At 44.6% G+C, this 23,671-nt stretch overlaps 1 protein-coding gene across 1 annotated transcript in view; it reads right to left on the bottom strand.

The window, feature by feature from the left end:
* The window catches only part of LOC107120489 (disco-interacting protein 2 homolog C-like), a 352,819-nt gene that overhangs the window by 102,004 nt on the left and 227,144 nt on the right, over positions 1-23,671 (bottom strand). The window contains exon 2 of the mRNA XM_015423200.1: positions 12,867-12,938. Coding sequence (XP_015278686.1) covers positions 12,867-12,938 — 72 coding nt within the window. The remainder of the gene's footprint in view (positions 1-12,866; positions 12,939-23,671) is intronic.

The raw sequence follows: 23,671 nt of genomic DNA, 5'->3' as shown, positions 1-23,671 counted from the left end.
GACCCAGTTAGCTGGCGGGGCTTGTAGTAGCAGGACAACCAGGGTTCTACTTGCTTCCCCCCAAGGCAAGAGATGGAATGGCGCTCTTAAGGGCGGAGACAGGAGTAGTGGGATTGTTTGGTGTGCAGGTCAGACAGCAGTGACAGCAGCATAGGGGTATGCAGAGCAGCAAACCTTGGCTCACTGCATCCATGCCTGTGGTGTCCTGCATCTCATGTCCTGCTGCGTATCACCTCTGTGTGTCATGTTGCCTTCTCCTGTCAGCCTTCTCTATTCCATCCTTCCCCATATCCTCTGCTTTCTGCTCCATCCGTGCATCTGTCTCTCATGCGTTCTCTGCTCCACAGCCTTTGTTTCTTGTTCTTCTATGTGTCTGCATGTATGAAGTTATCCTATTGAACAGTGCAAAGTGAATCTCACCTAGCATGTGAAATGGCAGACTGCGCACTTTTAAAAATTATTTATTTATTCTTTCAGTTTCTATTCCGCTCTCCCCCACTATCGTGGGGCTCAGAGCAGATCACAACATATGAGAAAACAGTTTAAATACAGTTTAAAATACAGTTAAAACAAATAAATTTCACAGATTCAAGTTCGAATATTTACAATTAATCAGATGGCGTATAATAATACTATCAGTGTCTCAAGGGAAGGAAAAAAAGGGGGAGAAGGGGCAGGATGAACTATACGAATAGGAATTCTCCTGGACCCACCCATATGTTCGGTGGGACATCTCCATTTTACAGGCCCTGTGGAAATAAGCCAAGTCCCACAGGGCCCAGACCTCACTTGGAAGTGCATTCCACCAAGCTCAAACTACCGCCAAGAAGGCTCTAGCTCAAGTTGAAGCCAGGTGAATATTCCTTGGCCCCGGGACCGTCAGTGTGTTGTTATTTAAAGAGCATAGAGCTCTTTGGGGGTTATGCCATGAGAGGCGGTCCCAAAGATATGTTGACTTGATGGTTCATCTGCCTTGCACATGAAGATTTAAATTCTCAAGATTCAAGGGAACGCACTGAGATATCAAGAAATGGCACATATACACACTTTTTTTTTAAACTACTTGATATCCTGTGTGGTGCACAGATTAGAGTATTGGACTGGGGCAAGGCAGTAGGGTTGCCAAAGTTAGGTTGTGAAAATCCTGAAGATTTGGGGAGAGTGTCTGAGGAGGGCAAGATTCTAATGCCACAGAGTCAGACAGTAGTCTGAAGCGGCCATTTTCTCCAGGGGAACTGCAGAGATCACTTGTAATTCTGGGAGATCTCCAGCACCCAGAGGTCGGCATCCCTGTGAGGAAAGACCTGAGTTGAGACTGCCACGCAGTCGGGTGGCAGTGACTGTGGACCAGTCATTCCCTTTCAGTCATGTTTATCTCACAGACACAAGATAAAACATGAGGGAGAAGAGCCATGTATGCTGCCTGGCCCCCTGTATGAGTAGAGATGGACAGAAAAACACATTCCCACAATTCCCCCCAAAACACAAAATACGGGCCCTGGTCAACGGGAAATGAAACATATGGCCAGTCTTTTATAAGTAAATTTTATAAACCAGTAAGGTGAAATATGTTTGTTTATGTTTTTAAGTTAATAGAACAATGAGGGGAAGCTCTGAAAAACTATTTAATTTTGTCCTTGAGGTCACAACTGATTAGCACAGTAGTTTGTACTTCTTTACACAGAGAGTGATTAAAATATGGAATTTGCTGCCAAGGGATGTAGTGATGGCCACAGAAGCAGACAGCTTTAAAAGAGGATTAGATTGATTCATGGAGGACAGGTCTATCAGTGGCCACTAGTCATGGCGACTAAAGGGAATCTCCACATTCAAAGGCAGTCAGCCTCTGAATCCCAGAGCCAGGAGGCAACATCAGGAGAAGGACCTTTCCCCATACATAGCCCCAAGAGCACTTCGGTTGGGGACACAACATCGCCTGGCAATTCCAGTACCCAAGGAGGTGAGGCTTGCGGCGACTAGGGCCAGATCCTTTTCAGTGGGCCCCTACCTGGTGGAATGAGCTCCCAGAGGAGAAATCAGGGCCCTGGGGGACCTCATGCAGTTCCACAGGGCCTGCAAGACAGAGCTCTTCCACCAGGCTTTTACATAGGGGCCGCCACTACCGCCACTACTACCATCATGTGGTTAATAACGGAACGGAAGGACGGCCACGGAAGAGCTGCCAAAATACTACACGGCACTGGTACCACCGGACTATGTACTAAGGGGCCGCCACTGCCGCCACTACTACCATCATGTGGGCCCTGCGGGACCTCATGCAGTTCCACAGGGCCTGCAAGACGGAGCTCTTCCACCAGGCTTTTACATAGGGGCCGCCACTACTACCATCATGTGGTTAATAACGGAACGGAAGGACAGCCACGGAAGAGCTGCCAAAATACTACACGACACTGGTACCACCGGACTATGTACTAACTATAGTTGGACTATGTACCAACTATAGGCAATACCATCTTTAATGGCAGCCTGATATTCCCCTGCAAACTATGGAGATCATCCTGTTCTTATTGAGCACTTTATTCTTTGGTGATTTAAATGGTTTTACTGTTTTATTCTGTTTTACTATGTTTTTATGTGTGAGCACTAGTGCTCCCCTTGTAAGCTGCCCTGAGCCCGCTTGCGGGGACGGCGGGGTATAAATATAAAATAAATAAATAAATATGCCCTATTGTTGGTCCTCCAGGGGAACTGGTTGGCCACTGTGTGAGACAAAATGCTGGACTAGATGTGCTACTGCTCTGATCCAGCAGGGTTCGTCTTATGTTCTTGTAGGCAATCAGGCTAGCAATAGATTACATTGGCTACCAAGTTTTGTAGACATCTTTTCAAGGTTTTTTTTTTTTTTAAAGGCTACAGTGAACCTACACCTCCCATCTTTTCTGCCTTCAGTTAGGCCTATGAGATGCTTCTGTAATTTCCTACTGAACACCTTCTTGCAAGGATCACCTGAAGAGTACACGAATAAATAATTCTTCACATCCTCCATGATTTATACTAAGGTAGAATCTGGTGCATAAGTCAGGAAAGAAAGATTAGGTAGCAAAAACATTGTCAGTATTGCCACAAAAGTGAAGCTGCCAAAAATATGAAATTCTTTTGCTTGTATTAAAATAACACCTTCCAAAATGTTACCAAAATGTGACACACACACACCCAAATTTCATTTCCCTTGGAATTAGTTCTTCTTCTTGTGTATATGTGTGTTTATTGTCGCAGTCATTTTAGAAGCAGCACAAAGACACGCACACGGCACTTCTCTGGCATAAAGCCCTAAAAGGGAAATGTCTAATTTAATTTTCTGCTTTCATCAAAGGTCAAGGTAGGACACTGAACTCACAAGCCATTTGTGTGTGGGGGGGTTCCCCCCCTCACTTATGGAGATATAAATATCACTTCATGGCCTGTTCTCAATTTTTCTTTAAACAACCAAACAAGATTACAAAGTGCTATTAGGCACTCAATGGGGCAAGTCGGTTCCAACATAAAAAAACAACAACCAGTGTAATTCCTACGCCCAGGGTAACACAGCACAAGATATTCTGTATGCAGACACTTTTGTATGAGAAGTAAAACCCCTGCGGAATATTAAACACCAGGAACGCAGTAGAGCTTTGCCACAAACAACAAGGTGGCATCATAGCATTGCACTGTGTGCAGTTAATGGACATGAGGTTTTGATTGAAACTTATTTTGTTTTACAAGGACATATAATACACAGAGTCTAAGGGCAACTTATACATATGAAATGGCAGACCTGGTGAATTGCACCTGATGCCACCTTTTCCCATGGCCTCATGTTCCAGGAGATGTTTACTCAAAGAAAAGTGAAGACTGGCAGGAACTTTTGATGTGCGTGTGGAGGAGGAGACAATCAAAACTACATTATCCTGCTAATACACCCGCCCATGGAGGATCACGTTCAGCAAAGTCATTTGATGATCCCCCAGAGTTCTCTTGCTTCTGATTTCTAGAATTATCTCCATGGTAACCCAGGAAGGAGGGGATAGCACACATTTTAATTGTGACTAGGCAGGGAGGAACAAGAAGGAAGCTGCAACAGAGGGGCCTGTGGACACCTGATACCAGCTTGGTAGCCAGCTTGGTGTAGTGGTTAAGTGCGCGGACTCTAATCTGGGAGAACCCACTCCTCCACTTGCACCTGCTGATGTGACCTTGGGTCAGTCACAAGTTCTGGCACAGCTGTCCTTGAAAAAGAGCAGTTTGTGTCAGAGTTCTCTCAGCCCCACCTACCTCACAGGGTGTCTGTTGTGGGGAGGGGAAGGGAAAGGAGTTTGTAAGCCGCTCTGAGACACCTTTGGGTAGTGAAGGGCGGGGTATAAATCCAATCTCTTCTTCTTCTTCTACTACTACTACTACCACCACCACCACCACCACCTAGGGGTCCGTAAAAAACTTTCAGACGGCCCATTTAAGCTCCTTGAAATCACTGGGCTTAAGTCAGCTTTACTTTCTTTCGACATGTTCAGCGCAAAAGAAACTCTCTCCAGAATTCTCTCTAATGTTGTTCTCTTCTGTTTTCCTGAAAGAAATCTCCAACAGAACAGAAACGGTACCTGCACTGACAGATACTAGGTTGCCTAAGGTCACCCAGTGAGTTCATGGCAGAGGTAGGGATGTCAACTCCCAGTTGGGAAATTCCTGGAGATTTGGGAATGGAGGCTGGGAAAGGGTGGGTTTGGGGAGTAGGGCATAATGCCATAGAGTCCATCCTCCAAAGCTGCATTTTTCTCCTGGGGAACTGATGTGTTATCTAGAGCTCAGCTGGTAATTCTGGGAGACCTCCAGTCCCCACCTGGAAGTTGGCAGCCCTAGGAAGAGGTGATATGAAGACCAGGGACTTCTCTGTATGTCTCATTCTGTTAATCCTATGCTACTTCTGAAAACAAAGTTCTCCACCTTGACTATTCTTACTTTTTTCAAACCCTATCACTCCCCACTGAGATTTATTTCTCAGGACTTGAGATAAAGACTTTGTTGTCTGTGCTATCTGAGAAATGAAAGGAACCAAGAGCCAGCTCTGCCAGCTGCTTGCAGTGATATGTTCTATGCTGAAAACATCACTAAAAGCCGGAGGATGGAAGAAGAGAACCAGGAACCAGAAAAGTTCATCATGCAAGTATAAATCAGCTAGCTAGCGATTTGTGTTGCTAATCTGTAAAGGACCAGAAAGCTGAGAAAGGATAGTCGGGTGTGTTTGAGAAGGAGTCATATTATTAACATTTGGGGATGTGTTCTGAACAGGTAGTCAATTAAGTCCGAGAGTGGACAAATACCAGAGCAACTCATACTCGCAAATCCTTTTCTTTCCAGCACCCCAATTTCTTCTTTTAAAAAATTAACTACTCCCTGCCTTCTACGGAAGATAATCCCTTCACTTCACTCTGCAGAAACACAATTAGAGGAGGGGCTGTGGCTCACTGGTACAGCATCTGCTTGGTATGCAAAAGGATCCAGGTTCAATTCCCACATTTAGAAGGATGAGGCAGTTACTGATAAGAAAATGTGAATTCTTCAGATTCTTATTTGAATATTTTTTTTTAGTATGTGTGATTGCTCGTGGTTTGCTGATTTAATTCTGAACCACATGGAAATACAAAACTAAATGGTTCGTATTAGAACTATAGCCCTGAATCCTTCAACATAAAGGCAAACTTGCAAATAGTTACCAAAAGCAAGTAGGGTTCGGCATGTAACGAAGTATTCACAAATGACAAAATCACCCATAGGCATGGAGGAAGAGACCTCTGTGCGGCTGTGATGCATACACGTCAGATGGATGACCTTTGACTTGGGGGTTTTTGGTTTTGGGAATTCTGCCTTGTGAAGACCATAGCGGCTTCTGAATTATTTTATTTCCATTTCTTGATGCTACCAAGAAGCCTTGTTCGTTTTGAGTGTGAATTCTCTGTTGAGAATCAAGGCTTAGGAGTGTTTGGTTGTTTCGGGGGCACTGCTGAAGAATCGAGATCCTGAGTCAAGAATGTATATGTGAAATGATGATCTGAAGGGGGGAGGCATGGACCAGGCGAGGAGACAGAGAAGCTAAAAGCTGTAAATATGTGCTCACATTTTTGAAAGCACGTATTTTAAAAAATGTCTACCTGGGAGTGGGACCCAAACTTCTTTATGTCGAAAAATGAAAGTTCACTGAGGAACGGTTCCCCTTTTTGTTGATGAGGTTTAACCAGGAGTGGTCAAGATAAACAGGGATTCCTTTTAACTGAGAGCTCTTATTTCTGGCAGTTGCAGCTCTTTGGTAGAGCCAGTTTGGTGTAGCGGTTAAGTGTGCAGACTACAATCTGGGAGAACCAGGTTTGATTCCCCTTTCCTCCACATGCAGCTGCCGGTGTGATCTTGGGTCAGTCACAAGTTCTTTCAGAGCTGTTGTCTCACGAGCAGTCCTCAAAAGAGCCCTCTCAGCCCCACCTACCTCACAGGGTGTCTGTTGTGGGGAGGGGAAGGGAGTTTGTAAGCTGCTCTGAGACTCCTTCAGGTTTGTGAAGGGCGGGGTATAAATCCTATCTCTTCTTCTTCTTCAATATGAGACATGATGTCCCAGCTAAACATGTCATCTTAGGACACAAAACAAGTTTTTGCCATAGGGCGAAGGGCAAAGTCCATTGCCAAGCTATCTTAGGCCACTCTGTAGCTACGTGGGCCTCCATGCAATAAAGATTTTCTCACCACCTGCTTCTATCAAGCAACCACAAGGCTCATTAAACACACATACACACACACACATATATACACACACACACTTATATTGATTGTGCTCACCAAAGCGAAAGTAAAAGAGAGGCCGGTTTGCCGCCGTGCTGTGCGGTGCTGCGCGCTCTCTAGCTGCTGCTTCCCGGATGTCACAGACCCCAATGTTGCTAGTTCGGAGTGTCCTCCTCGCGGCCCCTTCACTGTGCTGCAGTCTACACCGTACCGCAGCAGCTCCATTCGCCGCTGTAACAAGTCGGAAAAGACTAATTAAGTCAGGTTTAGTTTTTGACATTTGTTACAGCAACGGATGGAGCTTCTGCCCCCATGCAGTAAAGCGCATGGCACATGCGCACGCGAACCCACACATGGGCATACTTGCACACACAGGCACACAGGCACACACACACACACACAAACACTACGGTATGAAGTCACATAGTCAATTTCCCACTCTGCCAACATTGGTGTTTGTAATGTCAGCAAAGCAGCAGCAAGAGGATTGGATGCTGGAACGGTGTAGGGTGGGGGGGCCTGCTTTGGGGTTTACTGTCAGTCTGGTGGGCACATTTGTACAAGCAGTAATGGCGTCTTATCTCCCCCCTCAAGGAAAAAAACCATTGTGCAGAATACAGCCATTTTAGTTTCAATCTTCTTCCCCATTAATTGTGAGATCAAATATCCCGCTTTATGAATGGTTGTATTTCCTGATCGAAAAAGACTATTAAGTGAATAGGAAGCCACAGAAAGTTGCCCCAATAATTTTGCTTCCATTTCAAGACAATTCCTCTCCCTGCACGGGGAACAGCAATCCTCTATTCAGATGGATAAAAGGATAGAATAAATCCAATTGTATGAAAACACCAATTTTGTCTGGAAAGTGCTGAAGACAATTACAGAGAAACACACAATATTACAAACATATTGGAGATCTTCCAGCCCTAAGCGGGAATTTGCTGTAATTTATATTAACTCTAGTAACAGAAAGACAGAATAGACAGGAATAGGGTTTCCTTTTTCCTCCCCACATTTTGGTTAATAAAAATCAGCTTTGCTTCAGCAGATATAGCTGGAGAGGCTGTGTGTTTGCCCCAGATCAGCAAGAGAACAGAAAACCTTCAGAAGCTCTTGTATTTGTGATTATATACATGGTCAATGTTTGCTGAAAGTTTCAACAGCCAAAGGGGCAGCCAAGTCAGTGGTTAGTGATAGGGTGTAATGTATACAAGTTGCAGAACTGAACTGGTCTTGGTGTAGCAGTGGGCTCAGAATTTTAATATTTCTTAATGATACAGAGCATATGCTTCTGTCTCTGTAAAGAGTGACACTTCAGCATTATTATTTTCCAGCTTTGTGACTGCAATAACTACAATTGGCTATTAGTTTTAATTAGTTTCTGAAACTCCTACACCACACTACAGAAACACAGATCTAACCAGATAATCAGAAAGAGGCGCAGGGCCTCATGAGCTCCAGATGGTGGATTAGCTTCTTAAAGGGAGAGGTAACAGGCCTCAACTCAGCCTTCTCTGAGTTCCACCTCTTTTCTCAAATATATAGGGATTGGGTTTAGTTAACTAGGTGAAAAAATAGAGGTTATTGCATCAGTATTATTGCTTCAAATTATCCAGGGATGAGGTCTGTCCTTAGACTAGATTCCTGGTTGAAATTCTGGAGAACCCTGGTTGAAATAAAGCCAAGTTGGCCGAAAGTATGAAAGTATATGTAAAAAATTAAGGTCCTTTCTAGAATTTTTTTTGGCAAATTATGTGCGGTCCTCCAATGTGAAGACCTGCCCCTCTCCCTAGGGTTGCCAACTCTGGGTTGGGAAATACCTGGAGATTTTGGAAAATGGAGTAATCCGCCTGAATAGGGTGGGGTTTGGGAAAAGGAGGGGCCTCAGCATGGTACAATGCCATGGAGTCCACCCTTTAAAGCAGCCATTTTCTCCAGGGGAACTGATATCTGTAGTGTGGAGATCAGTTTTAAAAGTGGGAAATCTCCAGGCCCCACCTGGAGGCTGGCAACCCTACCCCAATTTCCCAGGTAGTGACTCTTCCAACTCTTCCTCTGAACCAGGCCCATCGGCCTTTCCTAAGTGTTTCCAGTGGGAGCTGTCCCTACAGCCCCACTAAGGTGATCAACTTGGTCAGACTACAGATCACATGTTTAAATGCTCTTCTATGCAGGCAAAAAATTACCTCAATACAAAAAAACACAACAAGCCTGGGAGAAGGGCTCTAGCTAGCCTTCCCTCTCATATCTTCATTTTCCATGCCACAGTAACCTCAAGGCTAGACTACTGTAATGCACTCTATATGGGTCTGAGGTGGAAACTACAGCAGTGCTAAATGCTGCAGCTTGGTTATGATGGGAAGTTAGACAGAATATGGATGTAATATCCATATTAGCTATAATAGCTATGGATGTAATATCCATAGGTGTAATAGCTTTGCAGCCTTTGCTCCACTGACTGCTGTGTTACTGGGTTCAGTTCAAGATGCTGGTTGTCAGCTACAAGACCCTTCATACTCCAGGACCCACATATCTGCAAGATCGCCTGTCTCAACATATTTCTTTCTGAAGTTCCACCCTACAAGTGGGTAAAGACAGCTGCCTATACCTGAGCACTCTCTGTCATGGCTTCCACCTGGTTAAAATGGCCTGCCCGATGAGATCAGGAAAGTTCCCACACTTTTATCATTCTGCACAACTGTGTAAAACGGAATTGTACAGAAGAGCCTTTTTTATAATATAAGGAATAAGGTTGTTAAATCTAGGCAGTTTCCAGTTGTTTTCTTCCTGTTACGTTTTTCACTGTTCTCATTGTATTGTTTGCAAATTTTGCAATTCAATTTTGTGACACTATTTGTGTATACTATACCATTGCATTGCATTGTTCTCTAATTTTGTAAACCAGTTATTGTTCACTGTTGGTTGTGTATTTTGTATTGTTCATATGGTGCTGTTTTTAACGGAGTAATCCGCTTTGAGTCTCAGCGAGACAGGAGGATAATAAACAATGTAAATAAAAATAAATGTACCAGGAAATTTTTGCATGGAAGAACATTCTGCCTCAACCTGTTAGCAGAGATGAGATACTGAGTTACCACTTGTTCAATGCCAGTTTGGTGTAGTGGTTAAGTGCGCAGACTCTAATCTGGGAGAACCGGGTTTGATACCCCACTCCTCCACTTGCACCTGCCTGGATGACCTTGGGCAAACCGTAGTTCTGATAAGAGCTGTTCTTGAAAAAGAGCAGTTTCTGTCAGAGCTCTCTCAGCCCCACCCACCTCACAGGGTGTCTGTTGTGGGGAGGGGAGGGGAAAGGAGATTGTGAGCCGCTCTGAGACACCTTTGGGTAGTGAAGGGCGGGGTACAAATCCAATCTCTTCTTCTTCTTCTTCTTCCTAGGCCTGAGTCTTACCCTACTCCCGTCAACCGCAGCCTGCACTCTGGACTCCCTACCTGAAAACTGCAACATGTTATGGCCTGAGTCTTACCCTACTCCCGTCAACCACAGCCTGCACTCAGTGACACAAATGAAGCTGATGGCCTGACGAATTAAGGTAGTTTCCAGTGGGCTCACAGACTTGGCAGGGTCAGGACACCCTACGGTGCCACTGCTGGTTAAAAAAGCAGGGAATTTATTTCCCCCACCTATGGCCTCACCATTTCATGGACCACAGTGTAGCAAAAAAGGGAAAAGACTTTTAAGGGCGGGCTGAAAAAACAGAAATGCCAGCACACCTATGCCAACTTGCAGCAAGGCAACATGTCCTCCCAATCAATAACTTGGGAACCAGATATCACACTACAGTAGCTGCACAATACTCGCATGAACTTCCTAGGATTCCCATAAGAATCTGTCGATCCACAGAACACTTACAATAGCTAGAGGGGCTTTTCTTTAGACTCATTCAATATTAGCTCTTCCTATCAACTTGTGTTCCTTTGGGAGGACTGAGAATAACATCGTTCAGTTTTACTGAGCCCCAGGAGAAGAATTGCTAATACAATAGAACGCAACCCCTGACAAGCAAACTGTTTTGTCAGAAGGCAAGTTGGATGAGTTGTTTTGTCAGAAGGAAAGTTGTCAACCGGTGGAGTGGGCAACACCAACAGCAGTACACAGATTTTGCCCAGAGGCCACCAGTTGCTGACTCCTACTCTATGTGCAACTCTGCTGATGATCCACATCTGCGAAAACCAGAACTTAACTGCACCTGTGTGTAACAAACAATACAGCCTAAGTGCTGTTAAAGCTCTGAAGAAATAAGTTTGGACTTTGTACAGCAGAAGCAATTGTGACCTCAGCACCACCCTGTTTAGGGCATAGAGTGCAGTCTACAGATATCTACACAGTAGTTATTGTGTGATTGTCCACTGGACAGCCATTTGCAGGCCTAAGGCTATAAAAAGAACTTCTGGCTATGTCGGTCAATGATTTATCAATGGGGGGTTTGAGAAACGGAAGCAAATTATTTCCTATTTTTAGGCTTTCCAAAAGTCACAAATGCACCCCTTATGTAAAAACAGTTGATTCCATTTATGGATTAGCATTTGCTTCTGACATAGCCTAATTATGATGAATAAAAGCATAGGAAATTGACTCCGATGGACTTAGAAGAGCGTAATTCCGCTTCAGATTGCACAGTCAAGAATACAATCATTACTATGGGCAGATCAGACCAGTGCTCCATTAAGACGACTACCCAGTCACTATCCAGTGCTATCCAGATGCTCCAGAGAGCTGCAGAAGCAGGCCAGGATAGTGACAGCCATATTTGTCTACCATGTCCAATAATCTCAGGCACGCCACCTCTGAAATATAACTTCACTCCACTTAATTGTACTTTGCGTCTTGGTCTAAATCACTGTTTTAAATAAGGGAAATAGCAACTTTGTCTCTACTACAAACACAAAAGATGAAGCCAGTTTCAGTCAGGTGCGGTAAGTTTTAAGCACTGGCCCACAAAAGGAGCCAAGACCCATGGGGAAAACAGAAGATCCCAAAAGGCTTACTGATGAATTTAGTAATGGAAGGACCAAAAGTAATACATTCTCTTTTTTTGTTGAATGTACTGCTGTTTGGTTACATCCTAAGAACTATGGCTGTTGCCCACATCACTACAATGATAGAGTTGGTAGGTATAAATCAATGTAGTCCTACCTGATTTCACTGAGCCAAGGTTGGGATAAATCTAAGTATCCTGGTGTGGAACAGCTTTACAGTGTTGGGGGTCTCAGTCCATCTAATCCAGCATCCAGTCTCAGATGCCGGCTATAATCACAATGGGGCAGGTTGGTGCAAATTCCTCAAAGGTGTTTTAGACCCGGTGTACATACCTAACTAAGGCCTATTCAGAATGAATGAGGTGGCAGAGTTTTAACATAGCAGAACGGGCTCTACGACTTCAGGTGCAAGTAGTACCGTAGGTCATATGCTCAAGTGCTTCTCAGCATGAAATCATTCTCTGGAAGTAGCAAAGTAGGGCAACAAGGGCCATGGTAGGCTAGTATCTTTCTCATTTGTGTGCTGTTTTTTAATTGGCTCATTTTTACTTGCAAGAGTTTTTCACCTATCGGAATATTCAAAACCGAAATCTTGCCCCTGCAGCCTAATCTGCTGCTATCTCAGGAATCTACCACTTAATCTTGCCGCTTGCATAGACCAAGGCCAATTCATTCTGGAATCCAATTTTTGCAGGTGATCGCTACTTCTGGCTTTTTTGTGTCAGCTATTCAACAGGGAAGGAGAGCTTCTTTTAAATTCTGGTGCCTCTTACATTTATCCAGCACATTCTGGTTAATATGTATATCCCTAACCATCCCCTCCTTTAGCTATTTATAATTAACTGCATTAAGAATCTCAAGTAGTTCCATTCTCCATGCAATGCACAGTGATATACATGTAATAAGGTGTACACACCTACGACTTGGTCGTACAAGGAGACATACATGGGTACACATGAACTGTGGGGTGGAGGGGCAATTTACATATACTACACAACAGTGACAGGTTACTTGATATCCCAGGTAACACCCCACATTGATATCTGAGTCAAATGATCAATGCACACAACAGCTTCATGCACCGCTTGTGCCGCTATACATACCCGGAGGTTGTGGCAAGTAGGCCCCAATCAATTTTGATCTCTTCTTTTCATAGCCCTTCTGCGTGATGTCACCTGCCAAGGAAAGCAAAGGGAGGGGGAAAAGAAAATCAATAAAGCCTGAATGAAGATACAATCTGGTTGCTCAAGTGAGGTAGCATACGCTTTGCGACTGGGGCACTGTCTGTTTGTCCTGACAATTGTAATGAATGGACAATTGAAAGTGCATCACGATCATTCTGCCAAGGAAATTTGATTTACACTGGAGCCATTTTTGGCAACTGAACACCCAGCGCAGCTTATTCCGGCAGTGGGGAGTCCAAGAAGCAGAGGGATGCTTTGTCATTCTGATACTGTCACACAAAACCACATCAGCCTTCATTAAGTTAATCAACGGTGGATTATATAGAATGCTTTGGTCGGTAATGGCTGGCAAAAGACATCACCAATTAGCATTTTCTCCACTATTAATGGGGTTCTTTAATCAAGCGTGAAGGGCACACAAAAGATTTGGAACTGTTGACGTACTATTTAAATAACAATATAAACATTTGGCTAAGCTGCTAAGAACTACTTCAAGACAAAAATGCACAGCATCAAAAACGGTATCGAGCTTCCCACGACTGAACCATAAAAAGACACCATTTCCATCCATTCAAGACTGCAGTTGGGGTAAATTTCCTGATAGGCAGCATGAATCCCACTAACATCGACCTGGCATGCACACGCTTCTCTCATCCTGGAGGTGTACGAAGAGCAAGAAACCAAGATTGAAATCTCAGTTTCATTATCACTGTGACTAACTGATTGAAATGTTTAAATACAGATTACAAGCATGGCTTTTAATTTTATGTCAGTGCTCAGTCTGAAACCATTTCCTGACAATAGTGCCACTATATTGTGAAAACTCCAGCCCAGTAACACATTCTGTGCCCAGCCAAGATCTAGATCTAGAGTGTGTTTTTTGTCCCTCAGGTCAACTGCTACAGGACTGAAAAGCAGCAATGAAAAGTTACAGTTCTGTTTATTTATTTTAATTTAAAAGGGTTTATTTTTTTATTTTTTTATTTCTGTGCCATCTTTTCCACCAACTTGATCAGCCAAGGGCAGACGGTCTGGCTCCTAGCATTTATACCAAGTTTGACCAAGCCAGAAGTATCGTACTGTTTTGCCAATGACAGAAGGCAATGCTGCACACTCATCTTTGCCTAAAGAGATTTCTAACTGCAGTCCTGTTTAGTTTTCTCTCCCCAACTGCAAGCCTTGAGGTTCCTGGCAAAAAGACCTAGAGCTCTTGATGTTCTACTTAAGTTGGACTTAAACTATTTTTGTCCCACTGAAGTTGGAAGGAATATCACCTCTGCATTCCGGCACCTCTCTGACCCTTTATTCCGCCTTCATCTGCAGGCCAAGTGTGTTGGTGTGCTGGGCTACCTGATGGCCCTGAGATCACAACCTGCCACTCTGAGAACCTAAGAATGAGTTCCCAAACCTGAGTCTCGGGACCAAAGTCCAAGATCTGGGAACCGTATAGTGACGCGTATGGGGTCCAGAGCTGGAATGTAACCCCACTAGTAAAGGTAAAGGTCCCCTTGCTCGAAAGCCAATCGAGTCCGACTCTAGGGCTGCGGTGCTCATCTCCGTTTCAAAGCCGAAGAGCCAGCGCTGTCCGAAGACATTTCCGTGGTCATGTGGCCGGCATGACTAAACACCAAGGCGCACGGAACGCTGTTACCTTCCCACTGAAGTGGTACCTATTTGCAATTTCTTGCTTTCGAACCGCTAGGTTGGCAGGAGCTGGAACTAGAGACGGGAGCTCACTCTGTCATGCGGCAACTCGGGTCTTGAACTGCTGAACTACTGACCTTCCACAACCTGCCGTTCAGCGTCTTAACCACTTGAGCCACCACAGCTCCACTAGGGAAGATTTAAAAAACAGCTTTCCAGTGTGCGGTGTGTGTCCATACTCAACTCAGGGAGTTTTTCATTTAAGTTTTGACGAGAAAATGAAGGCAGCGGGTGCTTAGCTGCTCATTAATCCACTGCACATATGGCACATACGATTTGGTGTTGCAAAATATTTGTCCTGCCCTCCCCACCCCATTTTTCTGCAGCACAGATAATTCTAACCAATGTACTTGCCCTGCTCAAAAAAAGCTTTTAGTGCAATGTATATTTACAAAACAACAAAACAAATAAACCAAAACCCAACCCCACAACAGGAAATAAGTAAGGCATTCAACATGTTCACGCGATACAACAATTAAGTGGAAAAAATGTAACTTGACAGATCAAAGGCTTTCTTCCTGTTGCTTTCTTCTGCAGCTCTGCAGCTTTGGAAAACACTGAAACATAATCTGAGGACAGGATAACAAGCAAAGAAAACTTATCATTGGTGACAAGATCCAATACTCTAGCCTATCATTCGCTACAGAAGAAACTGGGGTGATCACCAGTTCCCTGGCAACCAGATTTGACACAGGAATGATGAATAAACATTCTATCTTGAGTATCTCTTTGAATCAGCTCCTAGATCATTCGTTCCCAAATTTTGTGCAGGGACAAACAAATATGCGGTGAGAGAAACTATGAATCCATGGCACACCTATCCCTCTCTTTCCAGTGGGCTTCTACATCATATGGGATTGGATAACGCAATGGCAAAAGAATTACCCACCCTAAGAGAAAGCTGCATATTGTATTGCTTAGCAAGTCATGGCTCAGGGCTTGCTTTCTCCCAAATCAAGACGTGCACTCACAACAGAGATGTCCAGAAACACAAGGAACAAGTGCTTCTCAGAGTGATGTTAATTTTAAACTTTCACAGACAAACAGATTGACTTCTGGAGAGGGAACGTAGGAAGGATGCCTCCAGTTTTAATTCCAAAATGCCCCAACCATGAGAAATTGCCCTGGATCTGCCTCTAGTTTGAACCCAGGGTGTTCACTTTAACCGCTGCACACAAAGAACTAGCCTGTGATTTCCATCAGACACACATACAACAACATGAAGCTTGATCGCACGCAGTTTTGGGTGTTTTCAGACAATGAAATTGCACCAGTATAAACTTCCCTTGAAAGCCATCTACGAAGTCACCGAGTTTCTGGACGAAATCTCCTTCCTTCCCCCGAAAACCTATTGCATCCTCGGAATATCCAAGTTGCTTTAAGACTTGTTCATAGCCGATGACTCAAGTTCACTGTCAAGATCTTGCCAAGGGAGATTTGAATGAAGCACAGCTCCTCATAAACGAGCATTATGACTCACTCGTTTCTCCCACTGATGATGCAGACAGGCTCTCTGTCTGCCCTTCCAAAAATACACAAGGAGACTAGGGATTGCAGCTTTGGAGGAAGCAAAGCTGCAGAAAGCGTAAGGAGAGAATATGTGCTAAAAGGAGACGAGGCTGATTTCACAGCCTAAATGTACACACAGGCAAGGATTCAAGGAACCAAGTAAACACATTCTACATGCCTAGCGGAGCTTTAGGCTAGAAGACCAGTCAAATCCCCTCCCCTGACATTCTTCTGGCAAAGCAAATCTGAAACTAGGAGGAGTCTGAAAGGTGACTTCAAATAACTGGGAGAGGAAAGGGGAGTCTGCTATTAAGGGGAGGGAAGCCAAACTCAACACTCACGCTAGGGCCTGGCAAAAGCCATCAAGTCGCGGCCAATGTATGGTGACCCCGTAGGGTTTTCAAGGAAACAGACCTGGCAAAAGCCATCAAGTCGCGGCCAATATATGGTGACCCCTCATAGGGTTTCCAAGGAAACAGACATTTGCCATGGCCTGCCTCTGCGTAGCAACCTTGGACTTCCTTAGCAGTCTTCCATTCAAGTACCAACCAGGGCTGATCCTGCTTCACTTCTGAGATCTGAAGAGATCAGGCTATCCTGGGCCATCGATAGAGTTGCCAACCTCCAGTTGGTGGCTGGAGACCTCCTGGGATTGCAATTTATCTCCAGGTGACAGAGATTGTAGAATAAAAGAATCATAGAATCACACCATGCAGGCCACCTAGTCCAACCCCCTGCTCAATGCAGGATCAGCCTACAGCATCCCTGACAAGTGTTTGTCCAGCCACTGCTTCAAGACTGCCAGTTCACCTGGAGAAAATGGCTGCTTTGGAAGGTGGACTCTGTGGCATTTTACCTCGCTGAAGTCCCTCCCCTCCCCTCCCCAAACCCTGCTCTCCTCAGGTTCCACCCCCAAATCGAGGTCAGGGCTGGCCGTAGGCCTATCTAAATAAATTCTTGGATTTAGACCGAAAGCTCCTAGATTCCTGCCTTAGTGTGGGAAACACACTATAGTCCCGTCCAATGTTCCCTCTAAGCTGTGGAGTCTTGTGAGCAAAAATTCTGCTTTGTGAGCGACTGGCATGAAAGTTGTGAGTGAGCAATTTGGCTGCTGCATCAATTAGTGTGCTCTGGAGCCATCCCTTCCTGAGCTAAGGCAAAAATCTGTGAGCCAGAGACTAAAAAACTGTGAGCTAGCTCACACTAACCCAGCTTAGAGGGAACACTGGTCCCGTCCCCCCCCCGCACCTCTTTTCAAATATTACCTAGTTTTCATTTCAGTTTAGCAAATCTAGTCCCTTCTGTGCCTGGAAGAAGAAAATGCTGAAATAAATGGGGGAATCAAGGGGAGCTGGGTACACTGTCGCAGAACAGGCCACATTCGAGTCCAGCAGCACCTACGGGACCCACAACACTTTCAGGGCATGAGCTTTTGAGAGGCAACGCTCCCCTGGTCAGATACCAAAGGAGGCTCTGACTCTCAAAAACGTACACCTCCAAAATCCTGTTGGGTCTCTAAGTTACTCCTGGACTCAAATGTAGCTGGTCTATGGCAGACAAACATGGCTGCCTTTCTGCAACTGTACTGCAGCAGAGAATGCCACAGATCACAACTTCTGTTTGTTTCTTCAAAGGAGAGTCTACAGGCTTGTAGCTACAGTGGGGCATTTCGGGGCCTGCCCCTCCAACTTCCATCCCCCAGCCCCCCTGGCTCTCTGGGCCGCCCAGATGACTCCCCATTGCTTCCCCTTCCCCAAGTGCGGTTTGCTTCCCTGCGTAGGCAGGCAGAGTCCAAATGTCACAAAAGTGAGTTTTTCATTATTCTGTGACGTCAGTGCCCCCTGACTTATTTAAAGCCCCCCCCCCAATTACAAAATCCTGGCTACAGGCCTGAGAGGAGGAGGAGACTGGATTTATACCCCGCCCTTCACTTGGAGTCTCAGAGCGGCTTACAAACTCCTTTCCCTTCCCCTCCCCACAACAGACACCCTGTGAGGTGGGTGGGGCTAAGAGAGCTCTGACACAAACTGTTCTTTTTCAAGGACAGCAGTGCCAGAGCTTGTGACTGACCCAAGGTCACATCAGCAGGTGCAAGTGGAGGAGTGGGGAATCAAACCCGGTTCTCCCAGATTAGAGTCCGCACACTTAAGCACTACACCAAACTGGCTCTCACTGGGGAGTCTATAGTAGCGCCAAAGTTTCCAAGTTCCTTTGTACCCAATGTTTAGCCAGTTCTGAGTATATCCTTTTCTTTCCTTCAGCCTTTCCATAGGTGTGTCAGAAAATAATTTTAGGGGGGGATGGAATAACTGTACTTTCAAATCTTGAAATGTACAATCTACCAGGATTTTCCCTGCCCTGAATGAATAAATTATCTTTCTCTGTACTTCTGTCACATAACTTAACAACAGAAAGCAAACCGGATTCCAAGATATATTAAAATAGGGGAGGAGACCGAATTTCGCAGGCCTGCTAGTTCCAAGTTGGATATTCTCATTTTGATTTTGCTTCTCCCATTTTAGAAACAAAACTGCCAGTCTGTATTTTCCCACCGTTTTCTCTTTCCTCCTGCTGAGTTTCCCCCTGTAAAAATGCAACCCATTTTTGCACATCAATTGGCTACAAACAACATCAAAATAGTGTGAAAGAAATAAAGGAGCAACCAGTCTATGACAGCAAAGAAAATCAGGACCGAAACCAATGCAGGTGACAACACAGGGAATGAAAAGAAACAAAAAGTTTGTGTACCCTCCATAAACACTATTCTTCTTTAAAAAGTTTGCACAATAGTATGTGCTAAATCCACAGACCCTGTAATTACTTTAAATAAACAAAACTCCAAATAGTTTGTACAGACTTTGATGGCCAGTTCCTGAACTTGCTACATCCTCAACCCAAATTATTTGTTTTTCCACTTACCTTTTCAGACAAATCATTTCAGCACATCCTGTGCACTAAACACACTGCCATCTCCTAGAAACATTCCTGAACTGAAGCCAATGATTATTAAAAATTGAAACAGAGTAGTGCTTTCTTTTTCCCTTCAAAAAAAAGTACCCATCGAATTCCCTGAGTCAAATTGTCTAATATTTAGACAGTCAAATGGCAAGAAGAAATTGCTACTTGAAGCCAGAACTGCAGAGACACCCAGTTCAAAATGTAAATATTCTCTATGGGGAGTCTCTCTTGGTTTTTTGAGCAGGGCATTTGCATGGCACTGCTTTTATAGCCTGGATTACTGGAACGTAAACAGAGTCCGGAGTTTAACGGGGACACTTTCCATTTGCAACGTTTATTTCGTTATTTGAAGCTTTAACGGACACTTTATGTAATGAAAGCAAACCATTTCCATTTTTGGAATTTTATGGCCCTGAGGGCTGTTCATAATGTTGTTTCCTTTCCTTTCTTGCTTTATAAGGCTAGTGGGTTATCTCTGAAGCGTAGACCTCTTTACGACTCTTGGAAAGCCATCTTTTGTTTCTCCACTAGTTAAGTTAAAGGTTTCAAGTCGACAGTGATGCATCAACAGTTGGATACTGGTAAAGATAATTTTTTTCGGAGGAGGGGGCGAATTCTGGGAAGAAAAATATGCATATAAAAGCCGCACTGTCTGAACAGATTCCAAAAGTTTATGTCAGATATCGGTCCAGTGGGCGCATGTATTTCTCATGCTGGACAGGTTCCAGCAATTCCAGACTTGGGAGGGGGAGCTATTTGAGCCCCTAGTGGGCCATTTTTGTATGTATGTGGTTGGTGGGCTGGCTAAGTAGGTCACAAGCAGTGTTCCCTCTAAGCTGAGTTAGTGTGAGCTAGCTCACAGTCTTTTAGCCTCCAACTCACAAATTTTTGACTGAGCTCAGAAAGGATGGCTCCAGAGCAAACTGATTTATGCAGTAGCCAAATCCCTTGCTCAGAACTTTAATGCCAGTAGCTCACAAAGCAGAATTTTTGCTCACAAGACTTCACAACTTTGTGGGGGCATTGGTCACAAGGTGTCTGGGTCTGAGCAAGATCGTAACACAACACAGGAGGGAGTTCAGTGCATACACAAACACACACACACACCGCACTCTCTCTCCACCCAGACCAATGAAGAAAATGGGAAACTACTAATGGGTAGAAGTTACAATAGGTATCAGGAAATAAGGGCACCTTTTTACAACAACAAACACAGAGAAGCCCACGAAGAAGTCTGAGCGGAATGACTTCAAAAGCAATGACTTGGTCCCTACTTTAAGTGCAAAGGGTTTCTGATGGGGAAAGAGAAAGGAAGATATAAGGAAGCAACAGAGAATTCATAGATAGTGAAACCCCATTCCCCTTCTCCACTCTGACAGCACAATAACTGGACCTCACAACACCAGCTGTACCATCTCAGGTTCATTCACTTGTTCGTCTTCCAACGTTATGTACACCATCAAATGCCAGCAATGTCCTTCCACCCTCTACATTGGACAAACAAGCCAGTCCTTACGACAAAGGTTAAAGGGACATAGATCCAATATTAAAAACCGCAACGCTCAAAAGCCAGTTGGAGAGCATTTTAATCTTCCAGGTCATTTCATTGCTGACCTAAGAATGGCAGTCATCAAACAAAGAGGTTTCAAGGGGAAATTACAACGTGAGACTGGTGAATCTGAGTTAATTCACAAGTTTGGAACAACAGGCCCCTCAGGGAAGAGCAGAGACACAGGATTCTTATCACACTACAGATGCTGATTCTCTGCCCCCAGGCATTTCCCCTCTGCTCTAATCAAGCTGATCACAATATGCACTGTACCTTATGCATCCTTTACCAGCATTCTTTACAATGCCCCTTCCACCTTCTAACTAGGACAAAAGGACTCAGAGATCTCCATTTCTACTCATGTCTGACGAAAGGAGTAAGAGCGTTGACTCTCCAGAGCTCATACCCTGAAACTCTTGTTGGTCTCTGAGGTCCTACTGGACTCAGTTCATCTGCAGACCAATGTCAGAACCCACAGCTAACAACGAAGTACACACATTCAGGAACGGTTATACTTTTATTGCAAAGCTATAGATGCAGTAACATAGGCACTGTTAGGAATGGCCGCAGCCACTAGAGCATAATAGGATATAGGGCATTCGTATGCACCCCCCCAAGGCATTGGCCAACTAGGGACCCTCCCGCGCATGGGATAAGTCAGGCAACCGTTAAGTGGCTAAAGCTGAGAACCAGGAGTCTCTCACGGTACATAGGAGCCCTCCAGACAACACAACGTCCTCCTGCACATCTGTAGAGATAAGCGTTACAGCAAAAGCATAGCAGCAGGGATAGGAATGCAATAACAATGAACAAGACTCAGAATGAACTCCCCACCCTCATGGCAGCATAGCTGACAACCAACACGTCTACCCTCCGAAACTAACTCCATTCCCTTGGAGTATTGCCCAGGCCCAGTTCTGAATTTTGAGGGGAAGTATCATAAACCTTTTAAAAATATATAACTGGAGTTAAACTGTTACTGAGAGCCAGTTTGGTGTAGTGGTTAGGAGTGCGGATTCTAATCTGGGAGAACCGGGTTTGATTCCCCACTCCTCCACATGCAGCTGCTGGTGTGACCTTGGGTCAGTCATAAGTTCTTTCAGAGCTGTTCTCTCAAGGACAGTTCTTGAAGGAGCTCTCTCAGCCCCACCTACTTCACAGGGTGTCTGTTGTGGGAAAGGGAAGGGAAAGGAGATTGTAAGCCACTCTGAGACTTCTTTGGGTAGTGAAGGGCGGGGTATAAATCCAACCTCTTCTTCTCTCTTCTACAATGGTAAAGGTTTAATATTTGTTGTTTTTCTTACTTCTTGTCAAGCCTACAACAGTTCTTATTCAACCAAGCAACCTCATTCTTCAGAGCCTTGTCACATCCTCCAAACATCTCACTTTTCCAATTCATGGCTTTGTTTATTTTTTAAAAATGCATCATTCTTAATTTTTACTATACATATCTAAGACAGGTAAAACTGAAGTGTAGAAGAGACAGCAGAGAGAAGCTGTGCCCCAAAGTGGCCAGTGATTTACCTGCGTAAGACATTTCGATCCCACCTGTCTTGCCAAGGACTTGAGGTGGGTTATAGTAACAACTGGTGGTAAACAGTGTTCCCTCTAATCTGAGTTAGTGTGAGCTAGCTCACAGTTTTTTAGCCTCCAGCTCACACATTTTTGTCTTAGCTCAGGAAGGAGGGCTCCAGAGTCCATAGCAAACTCATTTATGTAGTAGCCAAATCACTCGCTCACAGCTTTAATGCCAGTAGCTCACAGAGTAGAATATTTGCTCATAAGACTCTACAACTTAGAGGGAGCATTGGTGGTAAAAGGTTGCAGCTCTTGTCATCTGGAGCAGTCTTCTGCAATGCATTTAGTTCCGGCTTTGAGCATAAACTGTTTTGCCCCCCCTCCCCCAGTCGTGCCAGACTCCACCCACAATCCCACCCTGTTCATGGCCAGAAGGGACGTGGCTTGGAAGGTATGCGCATTTTATCCCATCCAGCCTCTCTGTGATGGGAGTGGCTGAAAATACAGGCGGACGAGACAAACAAGGGCAGGAAGCTTTAATTGACAAACTGGTGTGACTGACTGATTAAAACCTTAATCTCAGATTAACATTTGCCCCTCGATTAATCAGTGGGGCTGACAAGCAAGCAAACGATTTGTAATGTGGGACTCTTAAAGGGCACACTGGCATGGCATAAAAGCCAAAAAACTATGCCCGCTTCGGAGCCCTACATCGAACTGCATGACAAAGAGACTGCAAATCGGATTGACCTTCCAGCTGACATCCAGAAGTAACAGAACGTTTGTCTTCCAGAAGGAAACAACAGTTCCCATTCTGATAAGAAGAGCCTCTTTTATATAATCACCACAATCCAGCCTGACCGGAGGGGGTGTGTGTGTAACACAAAGGCATCCCAAGATGGAGGAAGACCCAAATGCACAGAATGGGAACTACACATTTACATTTGGCATTTATCTATATTCTGGTGTGTTTTTTTCCTGCCCAACAGGGACCCGAAACAACTCAGAATATCCTTCTCCCCCCCTGCATTTTCTCACAACAGCAACCCTTTGCGGTAGTTTAGGCTGAGAGAATGCGACTGGCCCAAGCTCACCCGTTGAACTTTTGTGGTAGAATGGGGGGTTCAAACCTGGGTCCCCATGGGAACCTAGTCCAACACTCTATCCACTATGCCATGCAAATGACAATAGTAGGTGAATGACAGTATCAGGTGTGACTGGATTAGGTGTGATATGCAGAGAGCTAGTAAAATGGTAAAAGTAAAGGTTTCCCTTGCTCGAAAGCCAGTCGAATCTGACTCTAGGGGGTAGTGCTCATCTCCGTTTCCAAGCAGAAGAGCCAGTGCTGTCCAAAGACATTTCCATGGTCATGTGGCCGGCATGACTAAACGCCAAGGCACACGGAACGCTGTTACCTTCCCACCAAAGTGGTACCACCAAAGCGGTACCTGTTTATCTACTTGCAATTTCTTGCTTTCGAACAGTT

This window comes from Gekko japonicus, unplaced genomic scaffold (genome assembly GCF_001447785.1).
Source record: "Gekko japonicus isolate JY-2015 unplaced genomic scaffold, Gekko_japonicus_V1.1 scaffold839, whole genome shotgun sequence".
Lineage (NCBI taxonomy): Eukaryota > Metazoa > Chordata > Lepidosauria > Squamata > Gekkonidae > Gekko > Gekko japonicus.
This window is presented reverse-complemented; position numbering and strand designations above follow the sequence as displayed.